Source organism: Propithecus coquereli, unplaced genomic scaffold (assembly GCF_000956105.1).
Source record: "Propithecus coquereli isolate 6110/MARCELLA unplaced genomic scaffold, Pcoq_1.0 Scaffold34, whole genome shotgun sequence".
Classification (NCBI taxonomy): Eukaryota; Metazoa; Chordata; class Mammalia; order Primates; family Indriidae; genus Propithecus; species Propithecus coquereli.
Genome location: NW_012149063.1, coordinates 10,622,975 through 10,640,438, shown reverse-complemented (window position 1 = coordinate 10,640,438; position 17,464 = coordinate 10,622,975). Strand labels below are relative to the sequence as shown.

General features: G+C 42.1%; 1 protein-coding gene across 1 annotated transcript in view; it reads left to right on the top strand.

Moving 5' to 3' along the window:
* The first annotated feature begins 777 nt into the window (after positions 1-777).
* PDE11A (phosphodiesterase 11A) overlaps positions 778-17,464 on the top strand; it is a 369,842-nt gene continuing 353,155 nt past the window's right edge. Inside the window, exon 1 of the mRNA XM_012650811.1 lies at positions 778-2,059. Within this exon, the coding sequence (XP_012506265.1) occupies positions 1,148-2,059 (912 nt within the window). The 5' untranslated portion in view covers positions 778-1,147. The remainder of the gene's footprint in view (positions 2,060-17,464) is intronic.

Here is a 17,464-nt window from a genome sequence, read left to right as displayed (position 1 = left end):
ATTAGGTATTATAAATAAACTAGAGATGATGTAAAGTATAGGGGAGGGTGTGTAGGTTATATGCAAATACTACACCGTTTTATATTAGGGACTTGAGCATCTGTGGATTTTGATATACGCAGGGGTCCTGGAACCAGTCCCCCTCTGCTACAAAGGGAGGAGTGTTCTGTGTTTCACACCCTTCCTCCAGGTAACCTTCCCCCATCCTGGGTCCGTGAATTTGGTTAGAGTCATGAATTGCTCACATAGGGAACTTCATTTGCTAATTTCAGGGAAATTCAATTCCGTTAATATTTACTGAACGCCCACGAGGTGCTGGGCAGTGTCAGTGGGCAATCCCAGGAATCCTGGGAACCCACACTCCACCGTCACCTCCCAGAAAAACAACCCTGCCTGTCTCTGAGCATCCCGATTTCCTCAGAGTCCGCTTCTGGGTTCGGTCCCTGCCAGACGCCGCGACACTTCTTCTTACTAGGGCTCCCCACTGGGCTCCCGCCGGGCCTCCCAGAACCGCTAACGGATGAAGGGCGGGGAGTGGGGAGGGCTGGGGAGGTGAGGAAGGAAGGAGAGGGAAGAAACAAGGTGCGTGTCCCTCTTCTAATCGTGTTCCAAGCAGGACTCGGCCGTGTTCCCAGGCGCGGGTTCCGGCCGTCCAGAGACTCTTCCAGGAACTGCCTGGCATCCCGGGCCGTGGACTTTGGCTGCTCGGCGTCCGCGGCTCCCTCCTCCCCCGTCTCTCCTCCCTCCGGGCTCCGTGCCTCACTCAGGGGCGTGTCCTGCCCTACCTCCCTGTCACAGTGGTCCACTCATCCGCTTACAGCAGCAGGAGCGGCGGCGGCGGCGGCGGCAGCCAGAGCGAGAGCGGCGACAGCGCCCGGCTCCGCGGCAGCAGCTCAGCGCTTGTCACCTGAGCGGCGCAGGAGTAGCAGGAGCAGGGGGTGGGGTCGGGGCAGCCACTCTGAGCCAGAGAAGGAAGGGGCACCTCCCAGCTGGGATTCCACTGCTGGGAATAACCTCCGGCTGGCTGGGGAGGTGGCACCGAGCTGGGAATACTGGTGGTAACCATGTGCAGGGACAGCTAGAGGCCTCGGGGCAGGTAAACCTTCTGTCCAAGTGTAAAGAAGCAAGGAAAGCTGTGTCTGGGACAATGACAGCCTCTGGCCTGGACTTTGGGGAGGTGGAAACTTTCCTGGACAGGCACCCAGAGTTGTTTGAAGATTACTTGATGCGGAAGGGGAAGCAGGAGATGGTCGAGAAGTGGCTGCAGAGGCACCGTCAGGGCCAGGAGGCTTTAGGCGCAAGGGCCAATTCGGCTGGCACCAGCAGCTTGGCTCCCGGCACCGGCAGAGATGGCGGCAGCGCTGGTGGTGGCACTGGACCAAATGGCTCTGCCAACAGCCAGCCCGCTCCTGGTGGCGGGGACTGTGGTGGGGTACCCCTGAGTCCCAGCTGGGCCAGTGGCGGCCGGGGCGATGGGAGCCTGCAGCGGAAAGCTTCTCAGAAAGAGCTGAGGAAGAGTTTTGCCCGCTCCAAGGCCATCCACGTGAACAGGACCTACGATGAACAGGTGACCTCCCGGGCCCAAGAGCCCCTGAGCAGTGTCCGGCGGAGAGCACTTCTCCGGAAGGCCAGCTCCCTGCCCCCCACCACAGCCCACATTCTCAGTGCGTTGCTGGAGTCCAGGGTGAATCTGCCTCAGTATCCCCCTACGGCCATCGACTACAAGTGCCACCTCAAAAAGCACAATGAGCGTCAGTTCTTCCTGGAATTGGTCAAGGATATCTCCAATGACCTTGACCTCACCAGCCTAAGCTACAAGATCCTCATCTTTGTCTGCCTCATGGTGGATGCTGACCGCTGTTCTCTCTTCCTGGTGGAAGGGGCATCTGCTGGCAAGAAGAGCTTGGTCTCCAAATTCTTTGATGTGCATGCAGGAACCCCGCTGCTGCCCAGCAGCAGCACAGAGAACTCAAATGAGGTGCAGGTCCCCTGGGGCAAAGGTATCATTGGCTATGTCGGGGAGCATGGAGAAACGGTCAACATTCCTGATGCCTACCAGGTAGGACTTTGCATCCTCCTCTTCTCCCAGAGCCCCACTGGCTTGGGAGCCAAGCCTTGGGTTGGTTACCCTTTGGCATCCAGAAACACATTAATTGAGGCTTTTTACAAATACAAATCTTGCTATTTAAATTCCTTCTTGAGTTTAGACTACACTCTCTTTGATGTAATGATCTTTTCTTAATACACAATGGCTTGTAGGAAATTCATGTATCACCCAATAATATCACGTGTTTCTCTGTCAAGATACTCCGTCTTTAATATCAGTGTATGGTTTTAGTATGCATTTGTGAGTTGCTAAAAAAAGATGTCTACTCCAGAATTCCAGTGTTAGTCTGATGAAAATGGGCATTTTGGTATCTCTGATGTAGGACCATAATGGATTTTCATTGTCCAGTTCAAAGTTGGAAAGGGAACAAAGTCCCTAACTACTTCCCTATCCTCTTCTCTAGCTTAAAGTTACATGAGTTCCAAGTTAGGGAAAAAGGAGGAAGAATGGGCCTCTGACGGATTTGTGCCTTCTCGGCACCTATTTTAACTGTTTCTGTTGTTGAAATTAGATAGGTTGAACAAATAGAAGAGCTAGTTATCTTTAGGCTTGAATACAGCATTATCTGTAGTTAACCTTTGACAGGACTGAGGAAGTAGGTTTTTAGTTTGTGAAAGAAATAAAAATGATATTTTGGAGCATTTCAGGTTTTTGGAAAAACAAAAAAAAAGTTTTAAAAATTGATAAATTTTTGGCAGCTTTAAAGCCAATTGGCAGGGTAAACATGCTAGTTTCAAGGTGAAAAAGAAACCTGACATGCTGTTGTCTTGTTTTTCTAAACCTTTCAGTTTCGTAGCAATTTGAACTTGATATTAGATACTGGATCTGAAAACCAGTCAGTTCTAATTTCTTCAGTATTTATTTACTGAATGTGATAAAACTGGATGTCACTTTCCACGAGACTTCAGGGTTCATAAGAATCGAAAGTTCTTATACTTGGTTATGAAAGTTTTATAGTCATTGGATGAGTACTTCTTCCAGTGGTCTCATGGAGCTACATGTTTTTCTAGAGTTTGGTTGTTGTTGATCAGAACAGCAAAGTGGTGGGAAGGGCACAAAAGGTAAAATTTTCTCCATTTCTTCTGAAAGTTGACAATTTAACATAGAAAATTGACTAGCTTGTATTAAAACCAAGTTTCATATTTTTGTGAGATATCTGTCAACAGAACACTTTAATATTGAAGGATGCCTGTCAAAATACTGTTTTTGTTAACCTTTTGTTATTGATTAGGTGCATTGTTCGCTATATCCTTCTTAAAGATTTTGATAGGTTTGGGTCAAGCAACCAATTAATGGCTTTCAACAAGTGCCTGTTTCTCTACAATCCTTAGGAAGTCATGGGAATAAATAAAATAATTTAATAATTTGTATGTTGAAGATTCTGTAAAAAATTGATGAGCAATCACAAACTCTTTTCTTTCCTATTATTTCCACATCCTTATTGTGTGCTTGGGCTAAAAAAAAATCCCTTGCTAGTTGGATGATACTTATTATAGCCTGAAATTGCAGTCTTTTTTCTTTATTGCCTTTATTTTTCTTATTCATTCCCAATTGATTTTCTCTCATTGCTATAGCTTTTATTTCTTACTGTCCTCTTTCAGCTCCTAATTTTTATTTAATACTGTTCATATACTGTCCTTTCTTCAAGAGAATAATTCTCTACCTCTTCAGCAGTTAACTTGTCTTCCTGCTGCCTAGAATTGTGGCTATAGGTGTTATCACAGACATAGAAAATCAGGTTTTCAGCAGCTGCTGCTTCATGTGGGCTCTCCCTTTAGTCTGCAGACAGTGTGTAAAGCAAAGTTGCCTTTTAATATTTGGAAGCTGACATTGGGAAAAGGGAGTTTTTTTTTTTTATTCTCCCAGGGTAGTAAGGATGGTTGTAAAAAAGACAGGGTTGTTGGAAGCACTGACAAAAGGCAGGTAGGGGAGGGATGCTACACAGGTTGGGAGTATAAGATCTTGGTTTACTTTGCTTTCATTTCTACCTGGTTAGAAAGTTTCTTTTTTCTTTCTCCATTGGCTTCTACTATATGTTTCTGTGTTTTTAACTAGGTATGTTTTTCTTTGTCTTATTTATACTACTCTTTGATAAAACTAATTTTTTTCTTTACTATGATACACCACAGTCACTATTAGTATGACCTTGGGAGAATTTCTTAATCTCTTAGAGCCTCAATTTCCTCACCTGTAAAATGGAAATAATAATACCTACCTAGCAAAGATTATTGTTGTGAAAATAAAATAGGATATTGAATTAAAGCCCCTAAAACAATACCTGACATGTTGCAGTCACCCAGAATATGGTAACAGTTTATGATGACAATGATATTTAGTAGCTAGTATTCTTTTTCTTTCTCTTTACCTTATTTTCAATTGTTTTTCTCCTTATCTGGGACTGAGATGTGAACTCAGTGCATTTTTTTGAGACAGAATCTCACTGTGTTGCCCCGGCTAGAGTGCCGTGGCGTCATCCTAGCTCACAGCAACCTCAAACTCCTGGGCTCAAGCAATCCTTCTGCCTCAGCTTCCCGAGTAGCTGGGACTACAGGCATGCGCCACCATGCCCGGCTAATTTTTTCTATATATTTTTAGTTGTCTGATTAATTTTTCTATTTTTTTTAGTAGAGACGGGGGTCTTGCTCTTGCTCAGGCTGGTCTCGAACTCCTGAGCTCAAACAATCTGCCCACCTCGGCCTTCCAGAGTGCTAGGATTACAGGCGTGAGCCACCACGTCCGGCCTGAACTCAGTGCATTTTGAACAGCCTAATCTTTTGCTGAGCCATGCTCCATCCTTAAATTAAGTATTTTAGGACCAGCTTTACATTCAAGGAATATAGAAATATCTATCCTTTCACTCTTTACTTAAAATTCCCTTAAATGTGGTTGGTAACACCTAACCGTATCCTAGCTTACCAAAAATTTGACAGTTTGTTCCTATTAGTAACAACTCATGCAATATAAACTTTTTATAGGCTTCTATTAATGGGCAAACTTCTGCAATTCTAGCATTTTCCCCATCCTTTCCATTTCCTGCTATTACAGATTTCTCTTAATGAAAACTGATAACCTTCCAAATGTATGTTCTCTCATCATGATATTGTTTTAATTTCTATCATATATAAAGAAATATCTTGGAGTTTCTATATAAAAATACAACCATCCTTCCTGATCCTTTATTAAGTACTATATTTTTAAGGTGTTTCTTGCTCACATTCATCTAGTGTACATTTTTCCTTGAGGAGGTGAAATTTTTATCACACAGAGTTTCAAAGTTTGATCATTTGATAATTACATTGCTGAGCCTCTTGGAGGATTGTAATATGGGCAAGAGAAAGTCATTGAAGACACTTTGGAAATTATGATAAGTGTGGCATTTTGGGGCCAAAGATAGAATATTTAATGAAATGGTAAAGTTGAATAAAAGTTTCGATAGCAAAAACCCTCAGTTTATTTCATTATTTTATTTTACATTTCATTATTTTACATTACTTTTCAATTAGTTCTAAAAAACAGACTTGAAATTAGGAGAAAAATAAAGAATTGCAAGTGGAGGAAAAAAACCTCCATTCATTTTAGGTATCCAATATGGATCATGGTGACTGCAATTTACCTTTTTTCTCTAACAGTTATAAGTTATTAAACAGTCCACTTTAATATAGTAATGAAAAAATTGCCCTCAAGAGGTTGAAAATAAGAGCACTCAAGTAACAGGTGTTCTCTTTGAGATTATTCTAAGCATTCAGAATATAGCACTTTAAACATTAATAAAAAGTGTGAGATGAATTTTTGTTAGTGTTGATAATGATGATACAGGTGTTTGATGGGCTTGGGTCTGAAAAGCAGCAGGGTGTTTTGTTAGGTGAACTGAGAAGAGGGGAGGGGATGACGCAGAAGGGTTACAGGTGTGCCAGGCTTTCAGAAGACCTGATCTGTTTACACAGCAGATTCATTTATTCATTAGTTCCAACAAACATGCACCAAGAGCCTGTTAAACCTAAGGCCTTGGGTAGGGGGCCTATGGGTGTACAAAGGTGAGAGGACATGCTTCTTACTTTCCAAGTGCTTACAGTCGAGGGCCATGTGCAACACAAACAACAAACAACTAGTACCAAGCTGTACTTAATAAATGGCAAAAACTAAATGGTGGCATTGTCTTAGAGGAAAATGGAATCACTTTGTGACTGGGCTCAGTGATGGAAGACTTCCTGGAGGAGGTGGCCTTCAAGCTATTAAACAGGGAAATCTAATCCCAATTGGAGATGGTTATTGGGTAGGGGCAGGTGATCCACGTATAGCAAAATGGCTTCAGCAGAGACACAGTGATGACCAATCACAAAATATGTATAGGGGACAGTGGATGGTTTAATTTGGCCAAAGTATAGCATGTGCAAAGTATAGCATGTGCCAAAGTATAGCATGTGTTACAGAATGAATATGCAAAAATAAGGCAAAGGCAAAAGAAGGAAGGAGTTTGAATGTCTGACTGAAGAGTTTGAAGTTCACCAACAGTAGGCCTCAGGGAGCCATTAAACAAACATCTTGACATGATGGTGTCTTGGGTGACCTGGTGGCAGTGGCTGAATGGATTGAACAGGGGGAGGCTCAAAGCTATGAAAACAATTAGGAGTCTATTATGGTGGTCTGGTGGAGCCATGATGAACAACTAAACTCAAGCAGGAACAGTGGGATTGGGAAGCCGGGGACAGACGGGAGATGGCCTGCAGGAGTGGATTTGGGTGAGGAAGGAGAAAAGATGGTGACAACTCAGAGAGTCTAAACTGGGGAGATTTGGGGAAGGGTAATGCCTTTATCAAAAACAAGGAAAGAAGCTGGGTTAAGGGGAAACATTCCAAGTATGGCCAGCTACATAACTTGTAGAGCCTAGAGCAAAATGATAAAGCAGGACCCTGGCCAGGGGTTCTGTCCCCCAACCCACAGCAACCTCCAGACTGAGAATCCTAAGGGTTGGGAGTGGGTGAGAAGCCCCTGCTGAGCTGCCTGTGTAATGTGCCTTGGTGCTGCCAGCTCTGGGTAAGGATGACCATTGCTCCTCTCTGAGATGATATGGGGCATGCACCTGACTCTCCCCATGGCCCATCTAGGGACCCCACCCAAGATCAGAGGGCAAGGGCGGACATGGCTCTTGGGCCTTTCCGCCAACCCATGTGACCTGCTTGCTGCTCCTGATCTTGGGGCAGGGGTGAGACTGGGAGGCTGGATGGGGCCCAGGACACCAGGGAGCAGGGATGGGAGGGTCCAAGAACCAGTTCTGGGCAAGCAGTGGGAAGGGGACTGCGTGTGAGCCAAGGCTCCAAGGCTCCAAGGCTCCAAGCTCTGGGCTCGTACTACCCTCACGAAACACAAGTTCAAAGATAAACTTTGTAAGAATTTCACTCAGCACAGCATCAATCTCAATCAGGAGGTCCTCAGACAACTGTACCAGTTATATGCTCATGAAGTGGGACCTGATTCTGAGTCATATTGAGTCTAAGTTGAAGGTCAATTTTATTCCAGCCAAGTGTTTACGCAGCCCTTCTCATGGCCTCGGCTCCATCCTAATTAAATTACGTGCCATTTTCAATGCCTGGGTAGTGCTTTTCTATTTCTGTGCTTTGCATGCTTTCTGCCAGGACTACTCTTTGTCCATCTTTGCTCATTCAGATCCTGCTCTGCCTTCTCATGATTTGAGAAGGGAGAGCTCATTGCTTATCCTTGAAGAGAGGAGTTGGAAAACAAAACAATAAAATTATACATAAAGCTGTATTTAAGAATACATTGTACTATACTAATATATTTATTGTATACATTAGCTGAGAATATAAATAATGATCTTTAATACTTCATTTTAATTAAATTTAATTTTAGAATAACCTCCATTGAAATAACTACACGTAAAGTGTTTGCTTCAGAAGGAATTAATTTTAGAATTAATGCTAGAAAATTCAGTGATGAATTTTCCTCTTCTTTCCCTCATGAGCCAGTACTGGCAGACATGGTCTACAGTTCTGTGATTGAGTTGCTAAGATTTGCTTAAAAAGGCAGATGCTGATCCTACTCCAATCCAACACTAGTATTATAAGGGAGTTTCATAAAATCTTATTTCAGCTTTGCATATAGTGTTTTAAAAATTCCCCCAATCCCATGAACATACTCACCAGCCCAGAACCAGAACTGATTTTGTTCTTGAAGCAGGAAACATTTGCTGTATCAACTCCTCTTCCTGACAGACACATGATCATGATAAACATGGTGACAAATTGCATTTGCTGCTTTGTACATGAGGATAGATTACAGAAAAGTACAGTTCCTACACAATCATGAAGAGGTAATTTAAGGTTAACTTAATTTTTTCCCAGCCCATAAACTAAATGTTTACTAATCTGACCAATTTATTTTGGTTCCTGAGGTTTGGGTCACCTGTTTATTTACAAGGCTGGCTTAATTTGGAAGTTAGTGTTTCATATTTAATATAGTGTTGAAGAGTCAGATGAAGCTTTCCTCTGAAATAGCTTTGAGTTGTTTTATAGGAAAGTCAACAAGATCCTTGAGGTACACTGCTTGCTACTTTAGTCACTTATTTTAAGGGTAGTATTTTGCAATTTGACCACATTCTTTTGGAAAGTGGAATTTGAGTCATAAAAAAGGCTTTTTATTCATATAAGAGAGGGTTAAGTTTCTAATATTTTAGGAGAAACTTTGGTTCATTTATAGGCATTGAGGTTATATTGGTTTAATTATTTATTTATTTTTAGGATTAAAATAGTAAAGAAGGCTTCCTGGCACTAAAAAAAAAGTGTATTTTCTATAATTCCCAAGGTTTCTTATTAATTGAATGGTTTTGACTGAACAGTAGTTTCACACATTAACAATAAATTATATTTTCTATCATAAAATATAGCTTTAGGCTGTTGCAAATGTAGGATAAGAAATCTTCTTCACGTAAATGAAAAAAAAATGGTAAACCTATGAGATACCTCTTTAGGGTATCTATTTTTTTTTTTTAAGAGATAGGATCTTGCTATGTTGTTCAGGGCGGACTCTAATTTGTGAGCTCAGATGATCCTCCGCCTCAGCCTCCCAACATGCTGAGACTACACGTATGCACCACTGTGCCTGGCAAGGTGTCTTTTTTTTTTAAACATAATGATAGAAGGTAAAGGGAAGCTCCACTGTCAATTAATAATAACTCCATTTATGCAGTACTATAACCCAGGCTCATTAGCAAGCATTGTCTCATTGAATCCCCTCAACAGTCCCCTGAGGTAGTAACTATTACCACACCATTTTACAAAAGGAGAAACTGGGGCTTGGAGGGGTTAATTTGTTCAAAGTGACTCAGCTAGTAAGTGGGAAAGCTGAAATCTGTGGAACCTTCATTCCCAGCCACTCCCAGTGTGGCCTCTCCTGACCATTAGCTATTGTGTGCACACTCACGGCTGTCCCTGTGCCAGTCTAAATCTTCTCACACTTCAAAACCTATCTTCATGAAACTCTTGCTAATCCCTGCCCCATCCTACCCAGGCTGGACATGATCTCTCTCTCCTTTGAACTTCTCCAATGCTTTAATGTACTTCTTTCTACTTAGCATTGTAACTATCTGGGTACTTGTCTTAAACGATTTCTTCACAGTTGAGCTTTTTGAGATCAAGGTCATGACTGCCTCATTTCGCATACGCCGCAGTGGCTTGGCATAGGGCTTAATACAAGATTTTCTATTCAACTGAGTAATTATCACTGATACCTCCCTTGGTCACTTCAAATACCTCTAAGCAGAAAGTTCAGCTTATTCAGGCAATATAAACAGATAAATCAGGAAATTCATCCCTTGACCACATCTTTTAACTCTTCGCACCAATTAATTTGAAGATTTTTTTAAAATAGAACTTACGAAGCCCAGAAAACTGGCAAATTATCTGAATTGCTTGTCTGCATTCATCAGGTCTTCATGGTAATTACTCTGTCTCTACCCTCCATGGCTTTTCTGTTTTTTTATTTTTTCTTTTATTTCATTCCATGTGGAGACCATGTGATAGAGACAGCAGACTGACACTAACCAAATACTAACAACAAGCACCAGCCCACTGCCACCTTCTTCTAGGAAGGGCATAGGATGGAGCATGACTGCTCTGGATAACTGAATTCGCTAGTTTTCTCATGATTACCTCATTCATACAGTATAACTTCCTGAAGGGGTAGAACACCCCTTTCAGCATAAGGCCTCGCAGACATTAGGATTTTCTCTTTGAAAATCCTTTCAGACGTGGGAGATTATATTGACCAGCCTTGTAATATTTTATTTTTCAGGAACATTGCACTTCCAAGTTTATTGATTACAAATCTTACATTTCACATATTCTCAAAAGGTCTCATAAAAATTCAAACTTCTGAGTTGGTTGCATTTACTACCTATGCTTTCCAAGGGGCAGTTATTAGATGTTCATGGGGCATGTCCAAGTGAAAGCCAACTCTTTCCCTTTTGTTCCTTAAAATTATTGTCAATAAATTGTGCTGGGAGCTACACTTCTCCTCTTCCCCCCTCCTCAAACTGCCATCTCTAGATCTGAAGAGGAGGCTGCAACTACCACTACCCTGAGAGAGAGCTACAGCTGTGGGAGAGATGCCACCTGGCCAGAGCTGTGGCCTGGGGAAGAGGAACTCAGCCACTGGCAAACCAGGAGCTGGAAGAGAGGGAACCAAGGCCACATTACCCTCCTCATACCTCTGTCTCCTGCCAGTGCCCCTCATTGGTTGACCACACCTGGAGGCCAAGAGGTCAAAGGGAACCCTGGTGCAACAGTTCTTAGGAGTCAGCCTTCTGGCACAGAACAGTGCAGTGAAAGGTGGCAAGTGCATCTAGAGAGTAAAATGCGGACTGTCTAGCACAGCTGTGCATATTAGTTTGCTCACCAGAGGTGTGTGTATAGAGACCAAGTCAGGTAGGAATAGCCTTCTTTGAATTGAACACTGCCTTTCATCAGTATATAGAAAGAGTGTGGGGACTGAAATCTGTTGAAAGCGAATTTAGAAATGCCATGATGATATTTGCCTGCCTTATTCTCTCCGAGTAATTCTGTTTATTCTCAATACTCTATATTCCCTAAGAAACTCCATGGGAGGTAACCTGGGCCAAACACACCTACAGGGAAGAGATCACTTTGATCTAGTTTATGGAACCTTTTCCCTAAATCCATTTGTTTGACATTCAGATTCTGAGGTTACTAATCACGTTGTTAAACTGTGAAAGACATCAGAATGTAATAGAACATGCTCTAGACTTAGAATCAGGAATCGTGGGTTCTCTTCCCAGTTCTGCCTTAGTTATTTTGTTCACTATAGCATAGGCATGATATGTTCAGACACGTCTACCCCATAGTATTTTATAAAGCTCTAATCATTAAATGTAATTTTGAGATTGTAATGAGGTAATGGAGAGCCATTTTCAAACAGATAAAGTCAGAAATATAAGACTTTATTAATGTTTTAAAATACACAGTCCAGCAGGCTTCATTCACAGAGCTGGCTCTGGAAAGGACTTTGAACATAAGAAAAGAGGAGACTTTTGATCTAAAACATGGTGGTACCTATATTGAATATATTTTCTTATTTTCTATAGTCTTCATGCTCTGGCATTTGGGGCCTTGACCCTGGAGAGACTGCCCCTCTCAAGGCTAGCTCATTCCTATAGAGAGCAAAGGACACCTTTTGATGTACAAACCAACCAATCCAGAGCCCACACCCCCAACTATCTATCTCCTTTATCAAACTCTCACACACCAGCCAATATTCCCGCTGCCCCAAATCACCCCAGGGCTAGGTACCTGACAACTAGAGACCATCCCTATATATAGCCCAGGGCCCAGTGAAATTGTTCAAACTAGCCAATCCTAAGCTTACTCAGGTACCTACTCTGCCTTACCCATTCCTTCCATGGAGACCCCAGTAAAGACCCTGGGTTGTACCCTGCCCTCCCCCTTCTACCTCCTGACCGATCCTGGTCCTTCCCCATGTGGCCCTGAGTGCCGTGCTGTGCCTTCTGTTTCTAGGTTCTGTAACTTCTTCCTTCATGGCAGTCATTTCTGTGTCTGTTGTCTTACTATATAGCTGATTACAACAAATTCCAGGTACATTTTCACACAGTATGACATATACATAATGCCCTAAACACAGAAATGATTATTTTAAAATATAATCAAATGCTTTAAATGAACATTAGGCTGTTAGGATTTAGTGACCATAATACCTATTCCATCTTTGACAAACACAAGTATGTTAAATTTCTTTTTACACTTAATCGATATCCCTATTTTTCTAGTACAGTATGTAATTTTAAAAGTATACATTGGGTCTCTGTGCTACGAATCCTTACAGGAAGTCCCCAGATTGATGATATATAGTTTTATTGTTGAAATCTTAAGGATTGTTAAAAATGATGGTATTTGGATCAAGCAATTATAAACTAAATTCTAGCAGTTGACATTAAAGGATAAATGAACAGTAAATCTCATGCTTATAATCAAGATCTAATGATTTATTAGGCTAGGTGGAATCTATGCCACAATTTTATTTCAAACGTGTTGACTATTCATTAAATAAAAGATAGGCTTTCTTTATGTTTTTCTGCTTGGAATTGATGTTACTTTTAATGCTAGCATTATACTTTTTGCATTTATGCTATATGTACCACTTTATCAAATTACCAGAATATTTTAACCTTTACTTTTTTCAATTAAAAAAAGTTAAATGGTACTCCTTTTTCATTTAAATGGCTGTGCACAGCTTAATGAGCTAACAGTTTTTATGGGTATTTGGCAACTTAATATGCATGATTACATATTTAAAGTTTTAATAATGGTTGTAATGGAATTAAGAACTGTAGGCTTGGGACACTGTGGGAAAGATTATATCCTAGGGTTGCTAAGGAAACCAGTCTAGATTTTTGTTCTTTTCTGCATAAGGCCCTCTGGAAAAGTGAAGCTCTAATCCCCTCTCTCTAATGGCCACTTTTGTGGAGTACCCACATTTTCCTGTTAGCCTCCTCTTCCTCCTTTTGCTTCCAGAGAACCACAAAGGGAGAGGGTCTGGACTCTGTGCAGCTGTTAAGCCTGGCCTTTTTTCCTGTCTTCAGGTATGTGAGACTGCGGTCAGATTCTACTCTCACTTCCTCTCTTTGAGCACTGGCTTCAAAAGCCCAGGACAGCCATAGCATCTCTTTTTTATCATCACCCTGAGATTATCATGCAGAGAAGCAAAGAGGAGAAGAGTCAGTGGCAGCGACTGGGCCAGGCATCAACCAAGCAGACACAGGAGGCTGACAGTACAGCTGGGAGCTGAGGCATCCCTCCCCTCTCTCCATTTTTTAAACAAATAAATAGGAGGAATAGCTTCTGATTTGGTTCTTCCTTTTACTCATGCCTGCTGTGAACAGACAGAAAGGAACTTGCATTCAATGAGTGCCACTAATTTAAAATATAAAGGGCAGGAAAACAGTTTTCCACCTCTGAGTTAACCAAATTGAGAATATCTGCTATGTTAAATTAAAGAACAAAAACGTCAGCTAGGGAAAGAGGAGCCACTGTCATCATAAGAATACTTTCATACTTAAGCCCTTGGATTTCTGTTGAAGAAAGAACCAATTTTATTCTTTAGAAATAGTCTCAACCAAATCAGGATCAAGTGTTCATGCATGTAGCAATATAGCAATACTATTCGCTTCTATATTTAACACAGAATTGTATGAAAATAATTTAACAGAAAATTATATGGAAAGATATGAAGGCATAAAATGAAATACATATGATTTCTCACTAGCAAATGAAGCCAAACTTTATTTTCAAGACACCTCCTGTCTCTACTCTTCCCTGTTAATTTGACTCTCCTCCTTGAATGCTAACTTAGCACCTACCACAGTGTCTGGCATACAGTACATACTTGGTAAATCATATTTGAATAAGTAGAAGAGCCTTTATTATAGCCTTTATTTTGTCTTGAGACTAACACACACTGATGGGACCATAATATAGGTTAGGTTTCTCAACAGTGGTACTATTGACATTTTGGACCAGATAATTCTTTGCCGTTGATGGGGTGGAGGAGGGGCTGACCTGTGCATTGCAGGATGTTTAATAGCATCCCTGGTCTCCACCCACTAGACGTATGCCTAGTCTCCACAAGTAAAAATATCTCCGGACATTGTCAAATGTCCCTCGGGGGCAAAATCACTTCCTCTTTTGGGAACAACTAACAATTTAGCAATAATCATATACTACCTTAAGAATATTTATATTAATAACTTCTTATCTAACAATTCCAGGTCATCCTAAGGAAATTTTTATGGATGTGTGCAAAGATTTGTCTATATGAATACTCAATGTAATGTTATTTATAAAATTATCAACATCTAACAATTATCAACATCCAACTAGAGGATAAATAGATTATGGTGCATTATGAAATGGGATATTTAATCAGAGGAAATTGCTTACAAAATACTATTAAGTAAACAAAGCATATTAGGAAATGATAGAATCTCAATTTTCTTGACAGTAACAACAAAAGCATGAGGGAAGTGGTTGAGGGCACCAGTTTTGGAATCAGACAGGCTGGATTTGATTCCCAGTCCCTTTATCCAAGGGTTGCATCCTATTTTGCCACTCCAGTTGTTAGTTTCTGCAGGCCTAAAATGGGGACAATGATTTCTATCTTAAAAGGTTGTTGTCAGGATTAAATGAAATTATATGTGAAAAGTGCTTAACGTGCTGCCTGTCGCTTTGTAAGGACTCAGTGAAAGGTAATGAGAATGGTGCATGGTGAATGATTGGATGTTGATACGTCAAAACATTAATAGAGGTCATCTCAGTGGTAGGCTTAAGAGTAATTTTTATCTTCTCTTTTGTGTTTTCTTTTATGAATTTTTCCAAAATTTCCAAATCTATATTAATTAGTACATAAAGAAACTGCAGTTGCTTTCACAGATACACCTCCAAAGCTCAGTGGCCATAGTAGTCACACAACAGAAGCTTATTTCTTACTCTTTTGAAGCTCAGCTCAGGACTTTGTGATGAATGAGTGGCCCTCGTCCAAGAGAGGAGTCTTTGCTTCCTGAGCCTCCACACCTTCAACACAGGCTTTCCAGGCTGCTCTTGGCATGAATATCCCTCAGCAGATGAGGGAACAGAGAGCGAGAAATGGGAAAGTGAAGTGGGAGTTTGCTATGAGTCAGGTCAGGAAGTGGCCCACATTTCCTGCTCACATTTCATTGTCTTTCTAGACTGTAGAACTCAGGTATGTGGCCATAGCTAACTGCAGGGAGGCTGGCAAATGTAGCTTCATCCTGCCCCAAAGCGGACCCAGCCCCAGCCCCAGCCCGTTGCTCCATGCTGCTCACATTCAGGCCTTCACGTGGTCAGCTTTCCTCCCCAGCGGGTCCTCACGGTTTTTGCAGGCCTGCACTCACGTACACGATTAACCACCCCTAACAAGATCTGAGAGGGAAAGTCAGTTGGGCTTTGGGAAAGGGATCAGAAAGGCGTGGGGAGACAATTCTTACTGTTTTATTTTCCACTGTTGAGAATGGATTGGAGAATAGGACTCTGGAGAATAGGACTGTGGAGGTAGGAAAATTGCTAAGGAGATTGTTGCCTCTAAGCTCAAAGATCTGTATGTTACGAGGTCAAGAGTTGGGAACAGACTGGGCTACATAATTTGTAGGACCCAGTGAAAAACGAAAATGGGGACCTTCCAGGGACAGGGAAGTCAATCTCCCCTTCCCCCACAGGCAAGCCACCCCAAGCCATGATAAATGGGCAATCTCCAAAGGATCGTAGCCTCTGCGCCAGAATGAGCTTGTTACCTGAATTGGGGTGGGCGGAAGTCCCCACAGAGCTGATTACTGAACATGTCATGGTGCTGCCAGCCTGGGGTGGGGATGGCCAGGGCCTTGCCTTACTCTGAGGCACTGAAGGACTCTGTATACTCCCCATACCCATGGCCAGGACCCCTCTAAGGCTGGAAAGCCCATCAGGAGGCCACACTGTATGTGAATCCCCAAGGCATGCTTCATCAGACTTCATGGACACAACACAGAAAGAAAATGATTAAGAATTTCAAGACAATGACTATAGAGCATTCAACTTCAAGGTTGGGTGGGGGCTCTTCTTGGCATGGGGCCCTGTGTGACTGTGCTGGATGCAGGCTTATAAAGCCAGCCTGGGAAGGGCCTAGACTATGACTTTCACAGTAAATAATGAGAATGGCAAACTCTTCATGGAAGCTCATTCTTTTTTCTACTTCCTCTCATAGTTCTTGGCCAGTATGACTCTTGTTATTTGTTCCACTTTTAGTCATTTTGATTTTAGCTCACTTGTCTTTCTCTCCATTAAACTCCTTGAGGGCAGATGCGATGACTTTTTCTTGGCTTTGTAGCACTCCCTGTGAGTGGCACAGCACCTAGCACATAGTAGGTAGGTACTCAATAACTATGTTATATGTTGTATGAATAAATGAGGAAAAGGAATGTAATTGAAAATTCAGTCACAAGAGCAGTTGGTCTCAGGACCGGCACTAGGTTACAAGGTCCGACTAGGACCAGGAGTTTAGCTCATAACGCTGGGCTAGGCCACTTATAGGCTAAGGGATTTCGTTTTCTCATTCACAGGGGTAAGATGTGTTCCCTGGTCAAGTGGTCAGCTACAGGGCTATTGTGGTCCAGGCTGTGAAGGTAAGAGAGATGAAGCTGCAGGGGACCAAGTAATTCATCTATGACCGAGGGAGAAGAGGAATTAGCAGGGTTGAGAGGATGAAAGGAAGTGGGAAAGATATCAACTATGACTCCAACAGCAATGATGTAGTTAATATTGGTAATGTTAGAGTAAAGAGATGTATTCTGCTTTTCATGTGTTTATTTAAATGACATTGATGGTACCTTTTAGGCAGGGCAGGATGATTCTCTGGAGAGAGCACAAAAGATCAGACTGGGAGCTCTCTGATGTCGAGGTTGTAACTTAAAGAAATTAATGTATATAGAGAGCCAGTGCCAAGCCTTGGAGGAAAGCAAATGCACTGCCCCACCACCACTCCCACTTTCCCTCAAACAACCAAGAGCGTAGTGTGTTTATGTTTCTCTAGTCTGTGCAGCTGTGCTTGTTTCCAGGAAACATCCTCCGATGTTATCAGATTCTTATCTGGACTCAAGATATTTTTATTTGAATCATCTACCATTACTCTAGAAATTATTCAATCCTGGGCAGGTACGGTGGCCCATGTCTGTATCCTAGCACTTTGGGTGGCTGAGGCAGGAGGATCACTTGAGGCCAGGAGTTTGAGACCAACCCGAGCAACATAATGAGACCAGGTCTC